General features: G+C 35.3%; 1 protein-coding gene across 1 annotated transcript in view; it reads right to left on the reverse strand.

Annotated features, from left to right (window-relative positions):
- Window positions 1-10,082: 10,082 nt before the first annotated feature.
- LOC148941236 (uncharacterized) overlaps window positions 10,083-21,805 on the reverse strand; it is an 83,574-nt gene continuing 71,851 nt past the window's right edge. Inside the window, exon 6 of the mRNA XM_089104509.1 lies at window positions 10,083-13,936. Coding sequence (XP_088960635.1) covers window positions 13,701-13,936 — 236 coding nt within the window. The 3' untranslated portion in view covers window positions 10,083-13,700. The remainder of the gene's footprint in view (window positions 13,937-21,805) is intronic.

Genomic DNA, 21,805 nt, shown 5'->3' on the forward strand with positions numbered 1-21,805 from the left:
CTCGCGCTTGAATATTGCAACTGTCAGTATTTTAATTTTCTTTGTGCTATTCGGTGTACTGAAAAATCCTAAAATTCCTACACCCGACAATTTGAAATCCGACTATTTATAAGACCGTACTGGTCCGAACTTCAATAAATGTCCCTCTCCAACGGAACAATATTACAAAATTCCAACTTTAAGAATGATGCTACTCATTTTCTGTTTGACTCGTTTCATGGGTATTATGGGCCATTCCAGCAGAAGTTTTTTCTCTGCCGGAGATATAAGTTTTTGGACATTGCCGCTGAAAAATGGATGCCTTTCAAACATACGTAGCTACTCACAAGCATTATTCTATTGGTATAAGAATCAGAGTAATGGATTAAACAATTATGGCAGTCTTTGGCCAAAGTTTGCATATTCCAAAAATAATAAGAAAGAAAGCCTTGTATCTCTAGGTCTACAGATACCACAACTCTATTGGGCTATCCCCAAACGAGTGGCGTAATAGATACCAGAAGCATAAGAGATATTTAGTTATTTTCTGCTCGTGACTTAAGCTGGGCAATTTTCATTGCCTGTGAGACACCCAAAACAATAAAAAACTAATACAAAGAATGGTTTTAAATTGATTTTAGGAGAGATACTGACAACCTATATTTTTTCACTGCTCGTTATCCTTTTATTTTGTTCATCTGTACCTATTGTAAATTAAAGCTGTAGCTGCGCTGGACAAAATACGTTTGTTTGTCGTCGTGTTTGTTTTCGCAAATTTGAATCATGTTGAGTTTGGAGTATCAGTCTCTACTCAGTTGGGCACGTGTTTCTATCTTATCTTGCCAAAATTAGCCTGTACAATAGAGGCAAAGGTAACACCTTTCAGCGTATCGCTCTGAGCTGTTTTAGTATATTTTAAAGTTGAAAAGAAAAAATCTACAGCAGCGATAAAAAATGGCTAAGTCAGAAGAGACTGTACAAAACCAAATATGGCAGGGTTCATCTGCTTGCCATATAACAGAAATCACATGGTGCCAAATTTCAAAGACATCTGACGCATTTGGGAGATCAAATAAAGTAAACCTCACCAATTTTCCACTATTGTCTTTCCCTCCCATGACAGTGCGTTACATCTGTGAAAGAACTTCACAGAAACTTTTTATTGCACCTATATGCAAAGTTTTTATAGGGCCAAGGCATTTAAGGAACGTAAAATATACGTCTTCAAACCAGAATCAATGTTTTTTTTATTGCTGGTTCCACGTTCAATTTACGAGCAAATTCATAAATGACTTTCGCTTCATTTACATTTAAAGTTGGATCTGAATGCTAGTTTTGAATAAACTCGTGAAATGCTACCCCAAAGTACAAATCTTCAAATTATGTACTAGCTTTTTCAGGGTCAAGATTCAAAGGTGATGTTCATCTGATGTAGCTAATCCTCACAAATTTAATGGATAGTTTTTTCAAAATATCTAATTTCAGTTTATGGAAGAATGGTTTTCACTTTGGATAAGGACATGAAATTTGAAAACAGGCCCAGTACTTTGAGCTGTTTTAGCATATTTTAAAGTTGAAAAGAAAAAATCTACAGCAGCGTTAAAAAATGGCTAAGTCAGATGAGACCGTACAAAGCCAAATATGGCAGGCCATATAAGAGATCATCTGCTTGCCATGTAAGAGAAATCACATGGTGCCAAATTTCACAGAGATCTGACGCATTTGGGAGAACAAATGAAGTAAACCTCACCAATTTTCCACTATTTTCCTTCCCTCCCATGACAGTGCGTTACATCTGTGAAATAACTTCACGGAAACTTTTTATTGCACCTATATGCAAAGTTTTTATTGGGCCAAGGCATTCAAAGAACGTAAAATATACGTCTTCAAACCAGAATCAATGCTTTTTTTGCTTCCTGGCTCCACGTTCACTTTACGAGCAAATTCATAAATGACTTTCGCTTCATTTACATTTGTAGTTGGATCTGAATGCTAGTTTTGCATAGACGAAAAACATTTGTTCATTTACATTTGTAGTTGGATCTGAATGCTAGTTTTGAATAGACTCGTGAAATGCTACCCCAAAGTACAAATCTTCAAAGTATGTACTAGCTTTTTCAGGGTCAAGATTCAAAGGTGATGTTCATCTGATGTAGCTAATCCTCACAAATGTAATGGATAGTTTTTTTCGAAATATCTAATTTCAGTTTGGGGAAGAATGGTTTTCACTTTAGATAAGGAGATGAAATTTGAAAAAAGGCCCAGTACATAGAGCAGCAACTCAAGTTGAATCTGAAACATTGAACTCTTTAGGACTTGTGATGCCCTGTTATTTTCGTGAGTGGGAGTTTCTGCTGCTACTCCCTGATAATGATTAAGTGCATCCCAATAAAGGAATTGTAGCTCAAAGCAAAACTGAAGAGATATGTATCTCATCTAATGAGAGGACATTCAAGACTGGAATGTCAGTAACTGATGATATTTAAATTCAGAGCACCTTTTGGACCCCATAATAAACTGATCTTATACATTGCGACACAATTCATCTAGTTTCTTTGGCAATTGTTTGCAAGCATAAGAAATAACCAAGTGATTGAATTTGTGCTGTACTGGAAACATATCACCGATGGTATTCTTTATTGTGACTGCAACTGAGTTATCACACGCCAGCACAGTATTACACATGCCCCAAAGAGTCCAACCAAGTTATTTATAAGAATATTTTCACCTTAACGAAATTTTCAAATAAGGCCGAAAAAGGTTTTTGTTATTCCGTCACAACATTCAACCACATCTAGAACTAAATGTATTTTGACTCCTTACGAAAAGCAAAACTACAACAGTAAATTAATTTTTCACGGTCATGACACTGTCTTATCAATAATTTTGCAAATTAATGTCATTCTCAACTGATTGCAAAAACCGTTTGATTATATATGTCACATTCTACTTGCCCAGTTTAGTACTACAGCAGCCTTGTATGGTAGACTTTTCACAAAAGGGACGCGCATATCTTTAAATTCCAAAGGTAAAATGTTTCGACAATGAAAGCAGCAAACTTGGCTTTCAGGCTCTCTTCTTGGTTTTGTCTGTGGTAAGGCCAAAATCTGTCCTTTTATTGAGCTTTCTTAAAGCCTCAATTTTTTTTATACCATCATTGTGCTTTACACTTTTGGCATGTCTTCGAAATTCCTATTTAAAAAAGCACAGGGACTGGTTTCAATACGAATAGAAAACCTTTTTATCAAAAGAGTTGTTCTTAGCCAGCAATCCTTCCAGGGAGGTACTGAAAGCTTTGCCTGAATTCAGCTTTGTTCCTCTGTGCCTTCTTTCACTTTTTCCACAAGACAAGGTTTTCAAAGACAGTGAGGAGTTCCATTAAGCTAAAAATGACAAAAAATTAAGTAAAATGATCTTCAAAGTGCAAAACTACCACAAATCAATATCAACAAATAGATGAAACTCAAAACGAACAGAAATTACAATAAATAGCTGAGTCAAACTCAAAACGACCAAAAATTAACATGAATAGGGCAGAAAACCTCCATGCCCTCTCAAGATCATAAAACAATTTGCGTTTTTCTGAAAAAAAAAGAACAACAACAAACAAATGACTATGGATTGTCAGTTTAATTGACAGATACTGACATTTCTTCCTTAAGGTTTTGCGAATTTTGTATTTATAAAAGTAAAAAAGGTGAAACCATTTCAAGCGTATTTTATTTCCAGTAAAGCGCGCATAGTGTTCTGGTTTTGAGAAGGCATGGGGACTATCAACCCTACTCATGTTAATTTTTGCTCGTTTTGAGTTTGACTCGGTTTTTCATTGGAATTTCTGTTCGTTTTGAGTTTCATTTATTTCTAGATAGTGATTTATGATACTTGGAAGATCATCTGACTTAATTTTTCGTCATTGTTGGCTTAATGAGGCTCTTTACTTATCTTTGAAAAACTTGTCTCATGGAAAAAGTTTTTTAAATTAATTTCTGTTCGTTTTTTATTGACATACGCTTTTTCATGAAAAAAAAATAATATTGCATATCTTTTCAGTTTTTTTCTGTAAGAGCCCATAGTTTGGGTTGCTATTTGTATGTTGAAGAGACCTTTTCAACAATTTTCAATCCTCATACAAACAGCATAATTTTAAATTTAATTTTATAGCTTCTGAAGTTGACCTGAAAAATAAAACTTAATATCATTCCCAAGAGATTCTATCTATGCCCTTTGACAACCTGGATAAACGTATACTTTTTTTTATTTATTTCAAATTTATTAAAAATGCTGCTCGGCCTCCAATTTCTTGTTACTCTTAAACAGGGCACCAGACACTCGCGCTGAAATCGGAAAGCAAGGGGGAAGGCTTCCCCCTCCATATATCTAGTAAAAACATTATAAACAAGTAAAAACAAAGTGAAAACATTTTATTTTTTCAGTAAAGTGCAAATCATGTTCTGGTCATAAGAAGGTATGGGGGTTGTCAAAGACATAATTTCTAGATTTTTCAACTATGCTGAACCAAATGGCTATCTAAAAGAAAATTAGGATGTATTTTGGGAACTGATGGGTGTGGGGGGGATTTTTACTCTCCTATTGCTTTTGACTAATAAAAAGGGCACTGGTACTTCCAATTTCCAATCGAATGAGTTTTTTTCGAAGTTCCCACGACAACAAATGGCCATCTCAACATTTCTATTAAAAAATTTCAAAATTCAGATGTATTTCGGGAAAATATGAGGTGTGAGGGGTACCCACCCTCTAGTCACTCTGAATCTTAAAAAGGGCGCTAGAATTTCTGATTACCAATCCAATGAGTCCCCTCCGAAGTTTTACGATCACCCTTTCTATATATACCTTATATGTAACCAGGGCATAACTTACAGCTCTTGCCCTGAGGGCTGTGAGGGGAGCGTTTGTCATCCTCAAAGACATAATTTTTTGGATGTTTTAATTACACTGAGCAAAATAACTATCTCAAAATTTTGATTGGCTGTGTTTGGGGAAATGGTGGATTTGCGAGGGGGGTTAGTTGCCCTCTAATCTTTTTTACTATTAAAAAGATCACTCGCCCTTTCAATTCCAATCGAATGAGCTGTTTTGAAGTTTCTAAGACAACAAATATCCATCTCAAAATTTCTATCAGATGGATTTCGGGAAAACCTGAGGTGTAGGGATAGGTATCCACCCTCCAATCACTCTGAACTTTAAAAATGGCACTAGAACTTCTGATTAGCAGTCCAATTAGCCCCCACCGACGTTTAAAAGATCACCATTTCTATGTCTAACTTATATGCTGCCAAAGCGTAACTTAAAACCTTGCCCTGAGAGCTGTGTGTGTGTGTGGGGGGGGGGATATCATCCTTAAAGACATAATTTCAGGACCTTTCAATTACGTTGAACAAAATGGCTATTCCAAAATTTTGATTAGATGTTTTTGAGCAAATGGTGGGTGTGGGAGGGGGGTTTGTTGTCCAAAAATCACTTTCGACTATTAAAAATGGTACTGGCCCTTTCAATGGTTGTCATCCTCAAAGACATAATTTCCGGACCTTTTAATTGCGTTGAACAAAATGGCTATTTCAAAATTTTGATTAGATGTGTTTAGGCCAATAATGGGCGTGGGAGGGGTGTTTGTTGCCCTGTAATCACTTTCGACTATTAAAAAGGGCACTGGCCTTTTCAATATCCAAGCGAATGAACTGTTAAGGTAAACTTTAAGTTATTTTCTATTCCTGCGATTAGTGGGACCTCAAAAAGACTATTTTTGGTGGTAGGTTTGATAGTGACTATGATAATGACGTAGAGGAAAAACAGCCTCAGGCCACACAGAGTGGATAAGTTGATTTTCATTCCCGATAACTATAGCCAGATCCCGCATTTCTCATATGCTTCTGAAGTTGGCCTGAAGGAGTTTTTTTCGACTTTTTGTATGCAGTAATTTTTGACGAATAAAAATAATACTTATTTTGATAATTAATTCTGTTAGGAATACATAGCTCTTAGATATTTCAACCACTCTGCAAGGATTCTGAAATGCCGCAGCCATTTCGTTTCTACCAGATTACTGCTTCTCTTGATGAATAGCGAAGAAGAACAGCGTCCAGAGAGCGACTCGCGAAGTTTCTACCGCATTAATAGACCCATATCTGTTGTAAATTAAAGATGGGATTTGAGAAAGACTGATCAAAAAATAAATGTTTCTGGTCAACAATGATAGCGTCAAAATATCAGTAATATAGCACATACAAAATATAAATTTCTTAATATAATAGCTAAAATACCTATAACATATAATTATCAGTTATTAATATTATTTTAGAGCAAACTTATCTTGTCTTGAGTTTTTTAAACAAAAATTTCTGTTTTGCGTTAATTTTCCTGTTGAAGACTCAAAAGCCATTCGAATCATTTCATCATACGACATTAAACGACAAAATACGTTTAAAATGTTTCAACATTTTAACTTTAATAAATAAAAATATATAAAAACTTTAAGGAATATATATCAGTATATATATACTAACTGAAAATCCACAGCCATTTTTTTCATTAAAGTGCAAATTATGTTCTGGTCTTGAGAAGGTATAGGGTTGTCAAAGAAATAATTTCCAGACCTTTCAACGTTTCTACGACAACAAATGACCATCTCAAAATTTCCATCAGAAGCATTTCTGGAAATACGAGGTGTGTGGGGGGTATGGGGTATCCACCCTTCCATCACTCTTAATATCAAAAAGGGCACTAAAAATTCTGATTAGCGATCCAATATGCCCCCTCCAAAGTTTATACGATCACCGTTTCTATATGTACCTTATATGCCTCCAAGGCACAACTTTCAACCCTTGCACTGAGGGTTGTAGGGGGGTTGTCGTTTTCAAATACATAATTTTCGGATCTTTCAACTATGTTAAACAAAATGGCTATCTCAAAATTTTGATTGAATGTGTTTGAGGAAATGATGGGCGTGGGAGGGGGGTTAGTTGTCATCCAATCACTTTCAACTATTAAAAAGGGCCCTTTTTTGAAGTTTCTGTGACTACTCCTTCGATGCGAAGTACCCTGGTCTTAACAAAAAAAAATAAATAAATGATACATTGTGCCCACATCGTTCTTTACTTAGGCAGCGCTATTGCGCTGCCTATGAAAGGCCTTACTTATTCTCCACTTCCATTCTGTTTCTCTTTGCCATTCCGATTTTTTATGTCAGTTTCAGAAGATGACGAGTTGTTCAACATTGCAGCCCTTTTTACAATTAAATAAAAGAAAAACAAGTTTTTTTTAACAGAAAGTAAGGAGCGATATTAAAACTTAAAACGAACAGAAATTATTCCGTATATGAAGGGGGTCGCCTCATCCTCAAAACTCGCTCTTTACGCTAAAGCTTTTAGTACTTTTGAAAAAAAGCTTCTCATTGTCCAATTAAACGAACATAATGTTTCAGAAGTCATTCTTAAAGAATTGGGAGAAAATTTAAACTTTAGCGTGAAGAGCGAGGTGTTGAGGAGGAGGCAATCCCCTTCATATACGGAATAATTTCTGTTCGTTTTAAGTGTTAATGTCACTCCTTATTTTCTGTTAAGAAAACTTGTTTTTTTGCTTAATTTCTGAAAGTTTTTGAATTAATGCAGGTTTTCAAATTAGCTAACCGTATATGAATAATTAAACCGAAATTTGCATATTCATTCTACTTTTTTTGGCTGAATGGCTTTCTCAAACTTTTGATCGTACGAATTTGAGAACAAAGAGTGGAGGAGGGTGGCTAGTTGCCCTCCATTTTTTTTGGGCTCCTTAAAAAAGCCACTAGAACTTTTAATTTTATTTACGAACGTTTTTATTTTATTACAAATAACTTTAATAGTTTTATTTTAAAATTGCCACAGTCGCAAATAGTTGGAGTCACAAATAGTCATAGTCTAGATTAGTCCTAATCTCAAGTTGTCAAGTAATCACAGTTGCAAGTACATGCAGTTGCAAGTAGTCAGAGTCACAGTTACAAGTAGTCAGTATTGCAAACAGTTTTAGTCGCAAGAAGTCGCAGTTGCAAGTAGTTACAGTCACAGTCAGAATTAGGTGCAGTCGCGGCAACAAGTTATTGCAGTCACAGTTACACGTAGTTACAGCCGCAAGCAGTCAAATTCACAGTTTAAAGTAGTCGCAGTTGCATTCGCAAGTTGTCAAAGTCATAAGCAGTCTTAATCACAGTCTCCGTCACAAGTAGTCTCGGTCACAATTAGTTGCAGTCACTGGTCGCCACAGTTGAAAGTAGTAACGGTCGCAGTCAAAACCAGCTACAATCACAATAGATAACAGTTCCTGTTGCAAGTAGTCACCTTCTCATCCGCAAGTAGTTATAGCAAAAAAAAAGTCGCAGTTGCAAGTGAGCGAAAGTTGCAGACAAAAGCAGTCACAGTCAGAAGTATTCGAAGACCTAAGTATTCAAAGTCACAGTCGCAAAAAGTCACAGCTGCAGTCACAGTCACAATTGCAAGTAGCCGTAGTCTCAGTCAGAAGCAGTCACAGTCACATTAACAAGTAGTCCCAGTCGCAATCGGCCGCAGTTGTAAATAGTCGCAGTCCCAAGTTGTCGCAGCTTTAAGTGGGTACAGTCTTAATTGCATAGTAGTTACAGTTGGGAATAATCACAGTTGTAAATGGTTGCAGTCAAAGGCACAAGCAGTTACAGTTGCAGTTGCAAGTAGTCGCAGCCACAAGTAGTCACAGTTGGAAGTAGTCGTAGTAATATGTAGTCGAAGTCTAAGACTCAGTTGTAATTTGTCGCAGGCTTAGTTGCAAGTAATTACAGTCGTGAATCATCACAGACGAAAGTAGTTGCAGTCGCAAGCTGTTGCATCTGTAAAGAAAGAGTCACAGTTGCAAGCAGTCACAGTCACAGTCACAATTAGTCACAGTCTGAATCACAAGTTGTCACAGTCAAAGTTGCAAATAGTCACAATAGAAGTGACAAGTAGTTGTAGTCAGAAACGCAGGCAGTCACAGTTGTATGTTTTTAACAGCTACAGTCACAAGTAATTACAGTTGCAGTTGCAAGTAGTCTCAATCACATTCGTAAGTAGTTGAAGTCACAAACATAAGAAGTACTTGTCCCAAGTAGGCATAATCACAAGTATTTCCAGTTGAAATCACAGTTGCAAGTAGTCGCACTCGTAAGTAGTCACAGTCACAAGTAGTTGCAGTCACAGTCACAAGTAGTTGTAAGTATCATTTTTGAAGTTCCAATCCCCCACCCTCCTAATAAATATTCACAAGTAGTCACAGCCATAAGTCGCCACAGTCTACAGATTTCGTTTGAGGAATTCGTTTTTAAAACCATGGAAATGATTGCCCTGTAAGTAATTTTTGATGATACAGCCCCACTCCTCCTAACAAATATTCAAAAGTAGTCGTGTTCATAAGTCCCCAAAGTCGAAAGTAGATACAGTCGCAGTTAAAAACCAGCCGCAGTCACAATTAGTCTGTCACAAGTAGTTACAATTACAAGTAGTCAAAAATGTGAGTAATTAAAGTCACAGTTGCAAGTAATCGCAGTTGCAGTCGCAACCAACAACAGTTACAATTGCATGTAGTCGCAGTCACAGTCTCATTACAAGTAGTCACAGTCGCAAACGGGCCCAGTCCCTAATAGTTGCAGTTGTAAGTATTTACAGTCTTGACTGCAAGTAAGGCCGTATCCAGGGGGAAGTTTGGGGGGTTTGAACCCTCCCCCCCCCCCCCAGAAATGTTTGTCCGTCTCCTAAAAACGTAACAAAAATGAATATAAACAAATTTCTGATGCGTTTTTTAACGTTTTTTTGTAAAGCCTCCCGAAAAAATTTAACACATCCCCCCACCCCCCGAGAAACATACTGAAAACGGACCTGGTTGCAAGTAATTAAAGTCGCGAATATTTTCAGTCGTAAGAGATTGCAGTCACAGCCATAAGTAGTTGTAGCCACAAGAGCGAAGTGAGGCCCAACTATGAGAACTGATTATTAGTATTACTGTTAATACACGCCGTTTTTATTTTTTTTTTTTTTTTTTTATTTAAAACAATTTTGCCAGGCTTTTTTTCTGAATCAAGGCTTAATAGAAATATTGCAGAAACAAAATTGTTAAGCTAAAAAAGACTTTATTATACAATCGACAAGAAAAATCTCACAACTTTACACAATGGTCAATAAATAAATTACAAATAAATAAACTAAAACAAAACTAATAAAAGTTAAATCCCAAAACCTTTTCCCAGATATTCTGTGCAGGAATATCATAAATTTGAGCACAAGATCAGCTAAAAGAAGTTATCATCTTTAGGGCCAACGAGAGCCATGACGAGGAACGGGGTAAATACAATTCCTAGGCCTCTGTTACACTCTTCCCAGAGTCCTTAAAGGCCCGGCGCAGAAAATTCACCCCCATCTACTTTCTTTTTATTCTAAATAGCTCTTTAGGCAAAAAACACCTAAATTTAGACTAACATATTTTTTTGTTTTGTTTTTAAAGAATGAGAGAATAAAACAAGATTTTTATAAATTTTTACATGACCTTGAGCTGGAACTAGACTTTCTTTTTTTTAGTCAAACTCCAGCTCAAAAATGATTCTCAGGGATTTTCCCACCTCTCAGGAATTAATGGGGTTCTTACACACTAGCATATTTAGGGGTTCAAGCATCTTGTTTTAAGCTATTTAAAATGTATGTAAAAAAATTGATGAGGTTTTTTTCCAAATATTAGAAGAAGAACTTGAAGAATTTTCATCTTATTGAAGAGGTCAGGACAACAAAATTATAAACATATTGAAATTGAAGATTTTTTAATTAATTTAAAACTAATGGGATGTATAGACCGTTAAGGCCGATTCACTTAAAATTAGACGCTAAACGTAATATATGAGAAGAAGAATTGTCACATTTACATTGCTTGCAAATAGATTAATAATTAAACTAAAAATCTAATGAAATTTAGATCTAAAAAATGAACATAAAGTTAGAAGAAAATTGAAACTGAAATAGTAAAAGAAAAATGTTAAATTAAGCATGAAAAGTTTTTTATTTGATTAAAAACAGTTGTTTAGATCATTGACAAAATTATGTATAGTTGCCAATGTCAATATTTACCAATTTGTTATTTTAAAATATCTTAATATTTCTTTTGTTTAAAGTTTCTTCTTTTCTTGATACGCATTTTTGTCGGATTTAGCGAAATCAAAATAATATCTAATTATCATTAACAGGATCTAGCAACTATGTTTTGTCTAATTCTTCTCATGTTTATTATGAATAATTTATCATCCTAAACAGTGTTGTAATATCAAAGTGTTCCCCTGAATATTTCCTTTTCCTTCGCCTTTCTAGGCTTGTTAGCTCTGCCTTTCGACTACTTTCTAACCCTATGATATTAATATTTGTTCACCTATATATGTACAATGGCCTGAACTTCCCTATTATGCCATATTTAAATGGTTTTCCATTAAATGGACTCTCTCAAATGGCTCTTTTAAAGGTAATGGGCTTGCAAAATGGGCTTTCGCCAAATCTGAACACCAGATTCGTAAGTATTTTTTTCGTCGAATCCGAATATTTGATAATTTGACTTGAAATTCATCAAATACTCGAATTAAATAAAGTTCACACAATATTACTAATAAGGATAAAATTATTTTCTACGCAAAACCAAGCATTTCGGAGAAACTGAATACCCTTCGAAAGGTCGTATCTAGGATTTTCTTTCGGGGGGTATTTTTTCGGCGGGGGGAGGGGGGTGGGTGATATGGTGAAAAACTTCAGAAAACACATCCAAAATGTGTTTCTATCCATTTTTATTACGTTTTTACGAGCTGGATAAACATTTTGGGGGGAGGGGTTCAAACCCTTAACCTTTTCCCTGAATACGGCCTTGGACCCTTCGGGTATATTCAGATTCGGAATCTTAGGTAGTTGTCATCTACTTAACGTCAACCCTCAAAATTACTAAGAAAAAGGAAACATTTAATAGCATCCTTCAGCTATCCAATAAGAAAGCACAAACATCCCAATTTTATTAATATGCCTCGAAAAAAGTAGTTAAAAACTTTTCACCTAGTTTCCCGAAAACTAGTAAAAAAACGTTTAATTTTCTCAAACAAATTAAGCAGAGTCAATATGAATGAAAAACACAAACACACCCAAACAGAGACGTAGCTAGAGTTTTCAGTGCCCGGAGACAATGTCGACTTTTGCCCCCCTCCCCTCAATTCCAAAATCATACCATTTTCAATTCCAATCAACCAAGATCATACCAATGACGGAAAAAAACTCAAATTCCCACTCCCTCAGAGGAACCTGGGGACTGCCCTTGCTCCCCCTAGCTATGCCAATGCACCCATTGTCAAAGGATATGAGTTCTGCCAAGTATTGAGGGCAGCTAAAAAGCGTCCCTATACCTTATTTCACCTCTTTTCACTGGTCCACAGCCTGGCTATAATAATTTCTATGATTATTGGTAAAGGTTTTCTCAAACTTTGAATAGTAGTCTATTTATTAAACCCTTTTGATGCAATCTACTTTTCCATACGTGATTTTGTTCTCATGATATTTACAAATTTCTAGTTTTTTCAAAAGTTCTTTCAATCTCAATTCTTTTTCGGAGATATCGTGAGGAGTCGGAACCTTTGCAAGGGCGTACGAAATGAGGGGAAGCCCTTTGCACCCAATCCCAGAAAATCCTGAATCAAGAAATTCAAATTAAAAAACACAATGCTTTTCATTATCAAGCACCCTCCCCCCCCCCAGTAAGAAAAATATTGCTGACACGCCTGAGTCTTTGATATACAAACTGGCTGGTTGCAACTTGGAGGCTCAACATTAATTTTCTCTACGATGCGCTACGCTAGCTATTAAGATAATTTTTGGTAGGAGTTAAATTTCACTTCGGTGGCCTGATTTTACGTCGTCTTAAGATATATTCACACGCGAACATTCGGTTTACTTCTGTTTCCGATTAAATTTGAATTTTTTTCGGCCGGTAAAATTCTAACTTAAATAAGAAAGCTTCCTGTCGTTAAAATTTGTGATTCAATGAACGAATCACAAACTATCATAAGCACTCGAATAACAGAAGAATACGCAGTATATCACGAAGACAGAATGCACAGAATAAAAGAACATACTATTAATATTCTTCTCCAGTTAGTGAAAGGATTATTTAAGATACTTCCTTGGAAAATTTTTAAGAATTTTGCTTTCGATCAGACATATGCTACCAGCCGGAATTCGTCTAGAGACGTCGCTTGGTCGTTTTCCTTGACCAAATTTGCCACTTCTATCATAACTTAGCCATCCACTTTAAGAATTGAAAAGCCCAAAATTAATTTTTCAGTTTGACCACTTTCTAGTAATAGTCATGTCACAAAACATGATGCCCTTTGAATTATCATATCCAACTTGTAAATAATTTAAGCAACGTTCAGATTGTTGGGTTCCGTCTTGGATCGTGCGAAAGTTCAACATAGTTGAAATTTTAGCCAGTCAGGTTCATGTTTCAAAGAGTTGATAACTTAGTCCAAGACTGAGTATAGTATCTCAACGTCGTCTTGAATTTTTGAAATCAATGATAATTTTTAGCAGAAGAAATTTCAGATACATATAAAATCTTGCGATGGGTGTTTTAGAGAAAATGTGGAAAGATCACTACAGCACCTAAATTAATGGCAGATCATAGAAAGGCACAAAAAAAAAACAATCATAAAGGCACTAATGGAGTCCAGCTTTGCAGGGAATTACCCGCCAGTCCATATTGTCCTGTAAAAACTGAACAGGTATACTGGGAAGTGCAGCTTCTGATTTAGACTTCTGAATTTGTCGATGATAGCACAAAAATCCTGCCACAATGACTGATATTAAAACACACATTGTGAGTGTAACAAATAGTGCTGTAAAACTTGCTGAGGGTAGACAGACTCCATAAATCACTTCTTCCCGGATTCGCCCTTCAAAAAAATAAAGGTTTAAATAGCTATAAAATATAAATATTAAAAATATTTACACTTCTATAATCAATCAATCAACCAATCATTTATTACCCACAACTAACAAAAAGTAGTACAAGTGGAGTACACAATAATAAAAAAGAAAAACAAAAAAGAACTCGGCAAACACTAGCAATTGAATTAAACTAAGAAAAAAACTGTAAAAGCCGTGGTCAGGGCCAAATTTACAAAATGCATCTGCAGAAATCTTTTTGTGTAGGTCACCGAGCTTTTGAGTTACATCCGTAACATAAAATTTTTTAACTAGATACCGATTTCTAGTCCATGGCGGCAGAGAAAGAAGAAATTTGCAAAATTTGAAATAAGTAACTTTAATCTTTTTTAAATCCTTTTAGCTTAAGAACAGAATGAACACCCGAAAAATAAAGCACAAAATGATCAGAAAAAGTCGAGAATAAGCGTTCAAGAGCTCTTCTGTTATATTTTCAACGGTTTGCTACAATTTTTCAATAAATGAACTGAATTTTTCTTACTGCATCAGCAAGAATCTGTTTACGGAAGAGAGCTAGAGAATTAGAAACAGTAATACCAAGCCACCGAAGGAAGAGACAGAAAGTACAGAAACTTCATTACATACCAGAGGAGTAGACGAAGACAGATTATAAGATAAGAATTCACACTTGTCAAGATTCAGGGACAGACCAATATTTAGGAAGGACTGAGAAACTAAGGAAACCATCACAGAAAGAGCAGACTTAGTACGACTAATCAACAGAATGTCATCAGCATAAGCAATGTAAGAAATATCAGTAGAACCGGAAAAATAAGTGCCTGAGATCTTTTCCAGAACAGTAGAAATACAAATTTTGAACAGGGTTGGTGATAAAACACCTCCCTGCCTAACACCACGAAGTACTTTAATAGTTGTTTCTGGAGAAGATTTTAGGCGGAGGTAATAATTAGAATACTAAAACCGTAGAAGGTAAATAACCGAAAAATTAACACCAGAAGAAGCCAAAGAAAAGAGAAGCTGGTTATGAACAACAGAATAAGAAGCCTTTAAAAGATCAAGTGTACAGAGATATACGCCTTTACCCTTAGAAAAATTAGAAATTAAAATAGAAGAAAGGACATAATGATCATGTTGGTACCCTACACCAGGTCTGAAACAAAGTTGATTTTCACCAAAGAAAGAAATATTTCGAGTTAAATTAGGTAAAAGAATATACTCGAAGACCTTGCTAATATTGCAAGAAACAGAAACTGGACGGTAAGAAGAGCAATCTTTTGGCGGTTTACCTCTTTTTTAAATTGAAGTCACGCTGCCACACAAAAAGCTTTCCGGGACGACAGAAGATGCCAAGCACATTTGAAACAAAAGCGCAAGATGTGACACAAGTTCAGCACATTGGGGAGTTGGATGCATTTTAGAAATACCATCAGCATCAATAGATTTCGACTTAAGATGATTCAAAGCATTCAAAACTTCACAACGCAATATAGGCCAAACAAAGCGCTGACTTAGAAATCTAGGGACAATTTTAACAAACGTTTCACAAAACTTTCTATGAACAGAATAATTCAAAACAGAGAAAATCTTCGAATAATATGCATGCCAAGAACTTGGTGGAATAGCATTACTACTTACATCAGAATCATCTGTTTTACTTGAATTAATTACTTTCCTCCAATTTTTAGGCGAAGATGGAAAATCAACCCTCGGTATCGGATACTTTTTAGATACTTCTTAAATTCTAATTTAGTTTTCTGTTTAATAAGAAAAACATTACCGGACCTAGGCCGACCACAATCTATCCAAATTTTTAGCCAAAATTTAGCTTTATTTTTAAAGGCCTTAAGGTTAGGGTCAAGTGACCAAAGAGGCTTTTGAGTATTCTTTCGGATTCGCTTTACTGGGACAGAATTTTTTCCAGCTTCTTTCACAGCAGAGAGGATAGAATAATAATATCGGTCTATTTTATATTTAGCATAAATAAAATTCTGACTACACTGCAAAAGCTGATAAGGAACATAAATCGTTCTTAGAAGTGAAGCCAATGTTATAAGATAAACAGAAAAATTCGCATCATTCCAATCAGGCTTATAAAACCATTTAGAACGTAAACCACGACTCTTAGACACACTCCCAGAACAAACAACATACTTTGATAAACAAAAAGACAGCGGAAGGTGATCAAGATCATTCTCGTCAAAATGAACCGTAACTGGCGAGCAGACAAGAGCTGCAGAACAAATAACGTGATCAATGTCTGATAAGTGATAACACTAAACTGCTTATATATTCATCAAATTATACTGAATTAATTCTTAATTTCCTTAATTTATGAGACTATTTTATATTATTTATTTATAAATATTCAAAATAATAACAATATTTACAAATATAAATACCAAAGGTCACGAGTTACAAAATTAAAAAAAGAATCTTGAAAGCATGTAGTTAATGGGTTCTTCGCAAAATTGAGCACTTTTGTTTTATTAACTTTGATAGCTTAAAAGGACTTCTCGTTCCAGTCAGTTTACGTTTTACTGTTTCAAGATGAAACTAACGTCCTGAACATTATCTCTTTTAAATGCTTAAAACATTTTGATAGCTTAGGACTTCTCGTTGCAGTCATTTTACGTTTTACTGTTTTAAGCTGGAACTAACGTCCTAAACATTGTATCCATTTCAAATGCTTAATAATTCTGATAGTTTGGGACTTCTCGCTGCAGTTATTTTACGTTTTACTGTTTTAAGATGGAACTAATGTCCTGAACATTTTATCCCTTTCAAACGCTTAATAATTTTGATAGCTTACGACTTCTCGTTGCAGTCATTTTGCGTTTTATTGTATTAAGATGCAACTAAAATCTTTAACATTTTATCCCTTTCAAATGCTTAATAATTTTGATAGATTAGGACTTCTCATTGCAGTTATTTTACGTTTTACTGTTTTAAGATGGAACTAACGTCCTTAACATGTTATCCCTTTCACATACTTAACAATTTTGATAGATTAGGACTTCTCGTTACGGTCATTTTAGGTTTTACGGTTTTAAGATGGAACTAACGTACTGAATATCCCTTTCAATTGCTTAATAATTTTGATAGCTTAGGACTTCTCGTTTTAGTTATTTTACGTTTTATTGTTATAAGATGGAACTAACGTCCTTAAAATTTTATCCCTTTCAAATGCTTAATAATTTTGATAGCGTAGGACTTCTCGTTGCAGTCATTTTACGTTTGACTGTTTTAAGATGGAACTAACGTCCTTAACATTTTACCCCTTTGAAATACTTAATAATCTTGATAGCTTAGGACTTCTCGTTGCACTCATTTTACGTTTTACTGTTTTAAGATGGAACTAACGTTTTGAACATTTTATTCCTATCAAATGCTTAATAATTTTGATAGCTTAGGACTTCTTGTTCAAGTCGTTTTAAGTTTTACTGTTTTAAGATGGACCTAACGTCCTTAACATTTTATTCCTTTCACATACTTTATAATTTTGATAGCTTAGGACTTCTCTTTGCAGTTATTTTAAGTTTTACTGTTTTAAGATGGAACTAACGTTGTGAACATTTTACCCCTTTGAAATGCTTAATAATTTTTAGAGCTTAGGACTTCTTGTTGCACTCCTTTTACGTTTTACTGTTTTAAGATGGAACTAACTTTTCTAAACACTTTCCTTCTTTCAAATGCATAATAATTTGTACTGCTAAATAGGACTTCCGTACCAGGATTGTCAACTGCTGACGTCCAAAAGAGTGCAAATCAAGGCCAAAAAGAGTGATTCTCTCTCAAAAAGAGTGCAAGTAAGAAAATTTGCATGCACAGGGCTGCCGCTGCTTGCGCATCGCCTTTGGGTATAAAATAGTGCATTTCAAACTAAAAGTGTGCAGGCTGGTAACCCTGTTCCTTGGGTTAATGAACTTCTGACGAAGTTGTCAACTACTGACGTTCAAAGGGAATGAAAACTAACACCCAAAGAGAATGATTTTCGCTCTTCCACATCCCCTCTGAGGCAAAAAAAAGAGTGCATTTCACTCGAATAGTGTGCAAGTTGGCAACCTTGTTCCGGACACATGGAAAGAGAATATTTGAAGCAATATCTGAGTGCAATTAAGGAATACAAAAGTCGAACTAATTTGTCAGCTTTAAAAAGAAAAAAAAATACTTATCAAGTTTCTAAGGGAAAAATTTCCCGATACGAAAAAGATTGTAATAAATAATTTGGGTTTACTGTTATTATAATATGGTATTATAATATGGTAATATGGTACTATTTTCTTCCCTTAAAATAATCGAAAAATTAATGAGGTTAGCGAAACTTTCAGAAATCTATTCAATTTTTAGCAAAGCGGAAATGACATACTAGTTTGGAATCTGCAGGGGGGGGGGGGGCACTGTATTCATTTGTGGTAATATATGTTATGTTTGTTTCAAGGTTGACTTCGTTGAACGCTGTAATTTCTGTTTTTTAGGTCTCATGTCTTTGTTCATAGGGATTCGAGTTTCTTTACTAAGAATTTTTAAGTTTCTTATTTTTCTTGTCCTAATTTTGTATTTTAAGTTTGCTTTCTTCAATAAGCTATTTTTTCTCGTTTTTTTTTAATTTGCTCCTCAATTTTCATGGAATAGCTTTGCATTTTAGGTTAAATTCACTAAAATACAAAAACTTTCACAAACTGTACAAGCTATAGTAAAAAAAAAAAAATCCTAATTTTACAACATTACGTCCGGATAAATTAGGACAAGTTCAAGCCTTTAACAGTGATATGGTGAATGCTATAAATAATTTGATAATTGAAAATCTCAATGAAAGGAAAATTAAGCATGCATATAACAGATGGGATATCATTTTATGGTGCCAGTGACCATATGTCTACTGGCCGAATTTTGTTATAGCATGTTTAACTAATAGTAAAAAATATAATCTAACCAGGCAGTCAAAGTCAAAAATGAAATAGAAAAATAGTTTTGGTCTTGAATTTAACTCCAATCTTCCATCTGTTTATATTTACACGTAAATCGCTTTAAACACACTAATTAGAATAACCTATGATGACTAATTAGAATTACTAATTAAAGTACCGAGGAAATCAACAGATTTTTGGCTCTCTGGGCGTATTTGGGTCCAGAAGACTGTGAATAAAAAAAAAATCCTTTTCTTCAAAATCATGTTTCAAAATCACATCGCCGAACCTTTTTTTTTTTTAACAAAGGTATGGGGCACGCGGCAGGCTTCTATATATAGATTCTCACTGACGCTTGTCTTCTAAACGCAGACAATTGGTTTTATGCATTTATCTTTATAATTCTTTATGTTTATCTTTATATATCTTTATCTTTGCATATGTATCCTTTTTTTTATAAGTGAGCAATAATTGTGTATATATGTATGTATGTTCTCGAAAACTTTCACAAACTGTACTAGCTATAGTTAAAAAAAGGTGTTTTTTTAGGTGTTTCACGCTAAAGTTCTTAGGTTGTTTTTTTGAATTTTTTATTCACATTTATTTATTTTTTATACCCCCAACTATCAAGGGATGCATAATTGTATATGGAGATGTAGTTTTTGAAATCTAGGGGAGTTAATTTTCTATTTTTTACGAAAAAAAACTCATCCGCAAGTAAAGAGCTGTATTCAAAGTTAAAACGAACAGAAAAGATTCCGTATATGAAAGGGACTGCCCCTTCCTCAATACCTCGCTCTTTACGCTAAAGTTTGACTCTTTGTCAAAAATCTGCTTTTTAAAGTAATAAAAAACTAATAAAAGTAATGAAAAGGGTGTTATTCACCGTCTTCACAAATTTCCTCGTTATTTTCTTCTATTTTGTACGAAGGAAAGGCAGTGTGGTCTTCGTCGTTATTTTAGTCTTAATCTCTCTTTGGCTACATATATTTACATGTGAGGAGAACTTTCCAGGAGATAATTGTCTGGGGGGAATTTTCTGAGGGGAATTTTCCGGCAGGTATTTTTCAGAAGGAGGGGACTTTCCGAGAGAGGAAAATTTTCTCTGTGGAATTTTCTGTGGGTGGGGGAAATACGCCAAACCCTTCAAAGGAGTAAGAGCGGAGTTTGAAAGTTTTTTACTATATTTTTTGGTCAGAAATGACGGTAAAAAAAACTATCTGGGAAGAGAGGGGGGGTCTAGAAACTGAAAAGGGCAAATTTATGCCCAAACAAAATGTTTATGAGTCTTCAGATAGGTATGAAGCAAGGCCGTATCCAGGGGGGGGGGGTTACCCGGTTTGAACCCCCCCCCCCCGAAATTTTGACCGACTCGAAAATAAGTCGAAAATTCGTAAAACCTAGGTAAAAATCAGTAAAATTAGTCGAAAACTGAGTCAAAAATTAGTAACCCCCCCCCAAAAAAAAAAGTCAAAAATTAGTAAAACCCCCCCCTGAACAAAAATCCTGGATACGGCCCTGGTATGAAGATATGATCAAACTAACTTCCTTCGTTTGGGTAGGCATACCATAAATACCACCACAAAGCCGTTTCCAAGAATTGGCTATTTGCGAAAATACAAAATGTTTTTTTTATATTAAGTCCTATTCTGTTTTAACTAATCAGAAAAATAAGATGCCAAGGCAGCCTCACAAAGCAACACGATGAATCAAATTAAAAAATACAAATAGTTTTTGATTTTGAGACTCTTCACTCTTTTATGTAAACAATTTTGTTCGTGCTAATTGGAATGACTTACGGTTTGCAAATGCATAGGAAGGGCATTTTGACGACTACAGAGTTCGATGAACACGCAACTTCAAACATCATTTTTATTTACATTGGCAAAAAAGGGCACTTGGCAGAATCATTGACGCAGAAGCAGACGCAGACGCAGAATCATTGACGCATTGACGCAGACGCAGAACCTTACAGACAGAGGAGGCTGGGCTGGATGATGATGTTGCATATACTTGCAATGACCCCGAAATATAAATACTAAGGAAATGTTACCGTTCTTACAAACACTGGGCTCCAGGGCCGTATCCAGGATTTTTGTTCAGGGGGGTTTTACTAATTTTTGACTTTTTTTTTTGGGGGGGGGGTTACTAATTTTTGACTCAGTTTTCGACTAATTTTACTGATTTTTACCTAGGTTTTACGAATTTTCGACTTATTTTCGAGTCGGTCAAAAATTTCAGGGGGGGGGGGTTGAAACCGGGTAAACCCCCCCCCCCTGGATACGGCCTTGCTGGGCTCCAAAAGAAATTTCCCAACAGGTATATTTTCTTCAATCAAATATAGAGCACAATGAGCAAGGATAAATGGTATTTAATTTCGTCTTTTCGGACATCGGGATATCCCTTTTATTGATGCTGATCCCGTTTATAAAATACAAGTGTAGTAGTTTACCTAATCCTTAAGGGCTCGCCACACGTAGCTGATTTCGGGAACCAATTTCAGCTTCAGCGGACAAACGATGGCGATAAGAAAAATTTGTTGAAAGAAAAATATATTGCGCGAGATTTTCAAAACAAAGAGTCATGAACGCAAATAGTCAACTGGAGTTTGTTTACAGATGTATGATTGATCTCAGCTTAGTTCTCAGCTCAGTAGAGGGATCTTTCATCACAGACATCTTTGGCTGACTATTTGTTTGTTTCCCTATTTTTTTTGGGATGATCATGATGAAAATCGGCGCTGATTTTGTAAATCAGCACCGAAAACTAGAAAATTTTTCAAGCTCAAATTGACGCCGATTTATTTTGAAATCGGCGCTGATTTGGAAATCAGTTCCCGAAATCAGCTACGTGTGTCCAGCCCTTTAGCTATTAGGAAAGATAAAAACCGAGTCCCAGAGCCCCCTATTTCAGACAATCAGGTTAGGATCAAGAGGCTGCCTACTCTTC

The sequence above is a fragment of the Artemia sp. Qi Xiang Cuo genome, chromosome 18 (assembly GCF_049724085.1).
Source record: "Artemia sp. Qi Xiang Cuo chromosome 18, ASM4972408v1, whole genome shotgun sequence".
NCBI lineage: Eukaryota > Metazoa > Arthropoda > Branchiopoda > Anostraca > Artemiidae > Artemia > Artemia sp. Qi Xiang Cuo.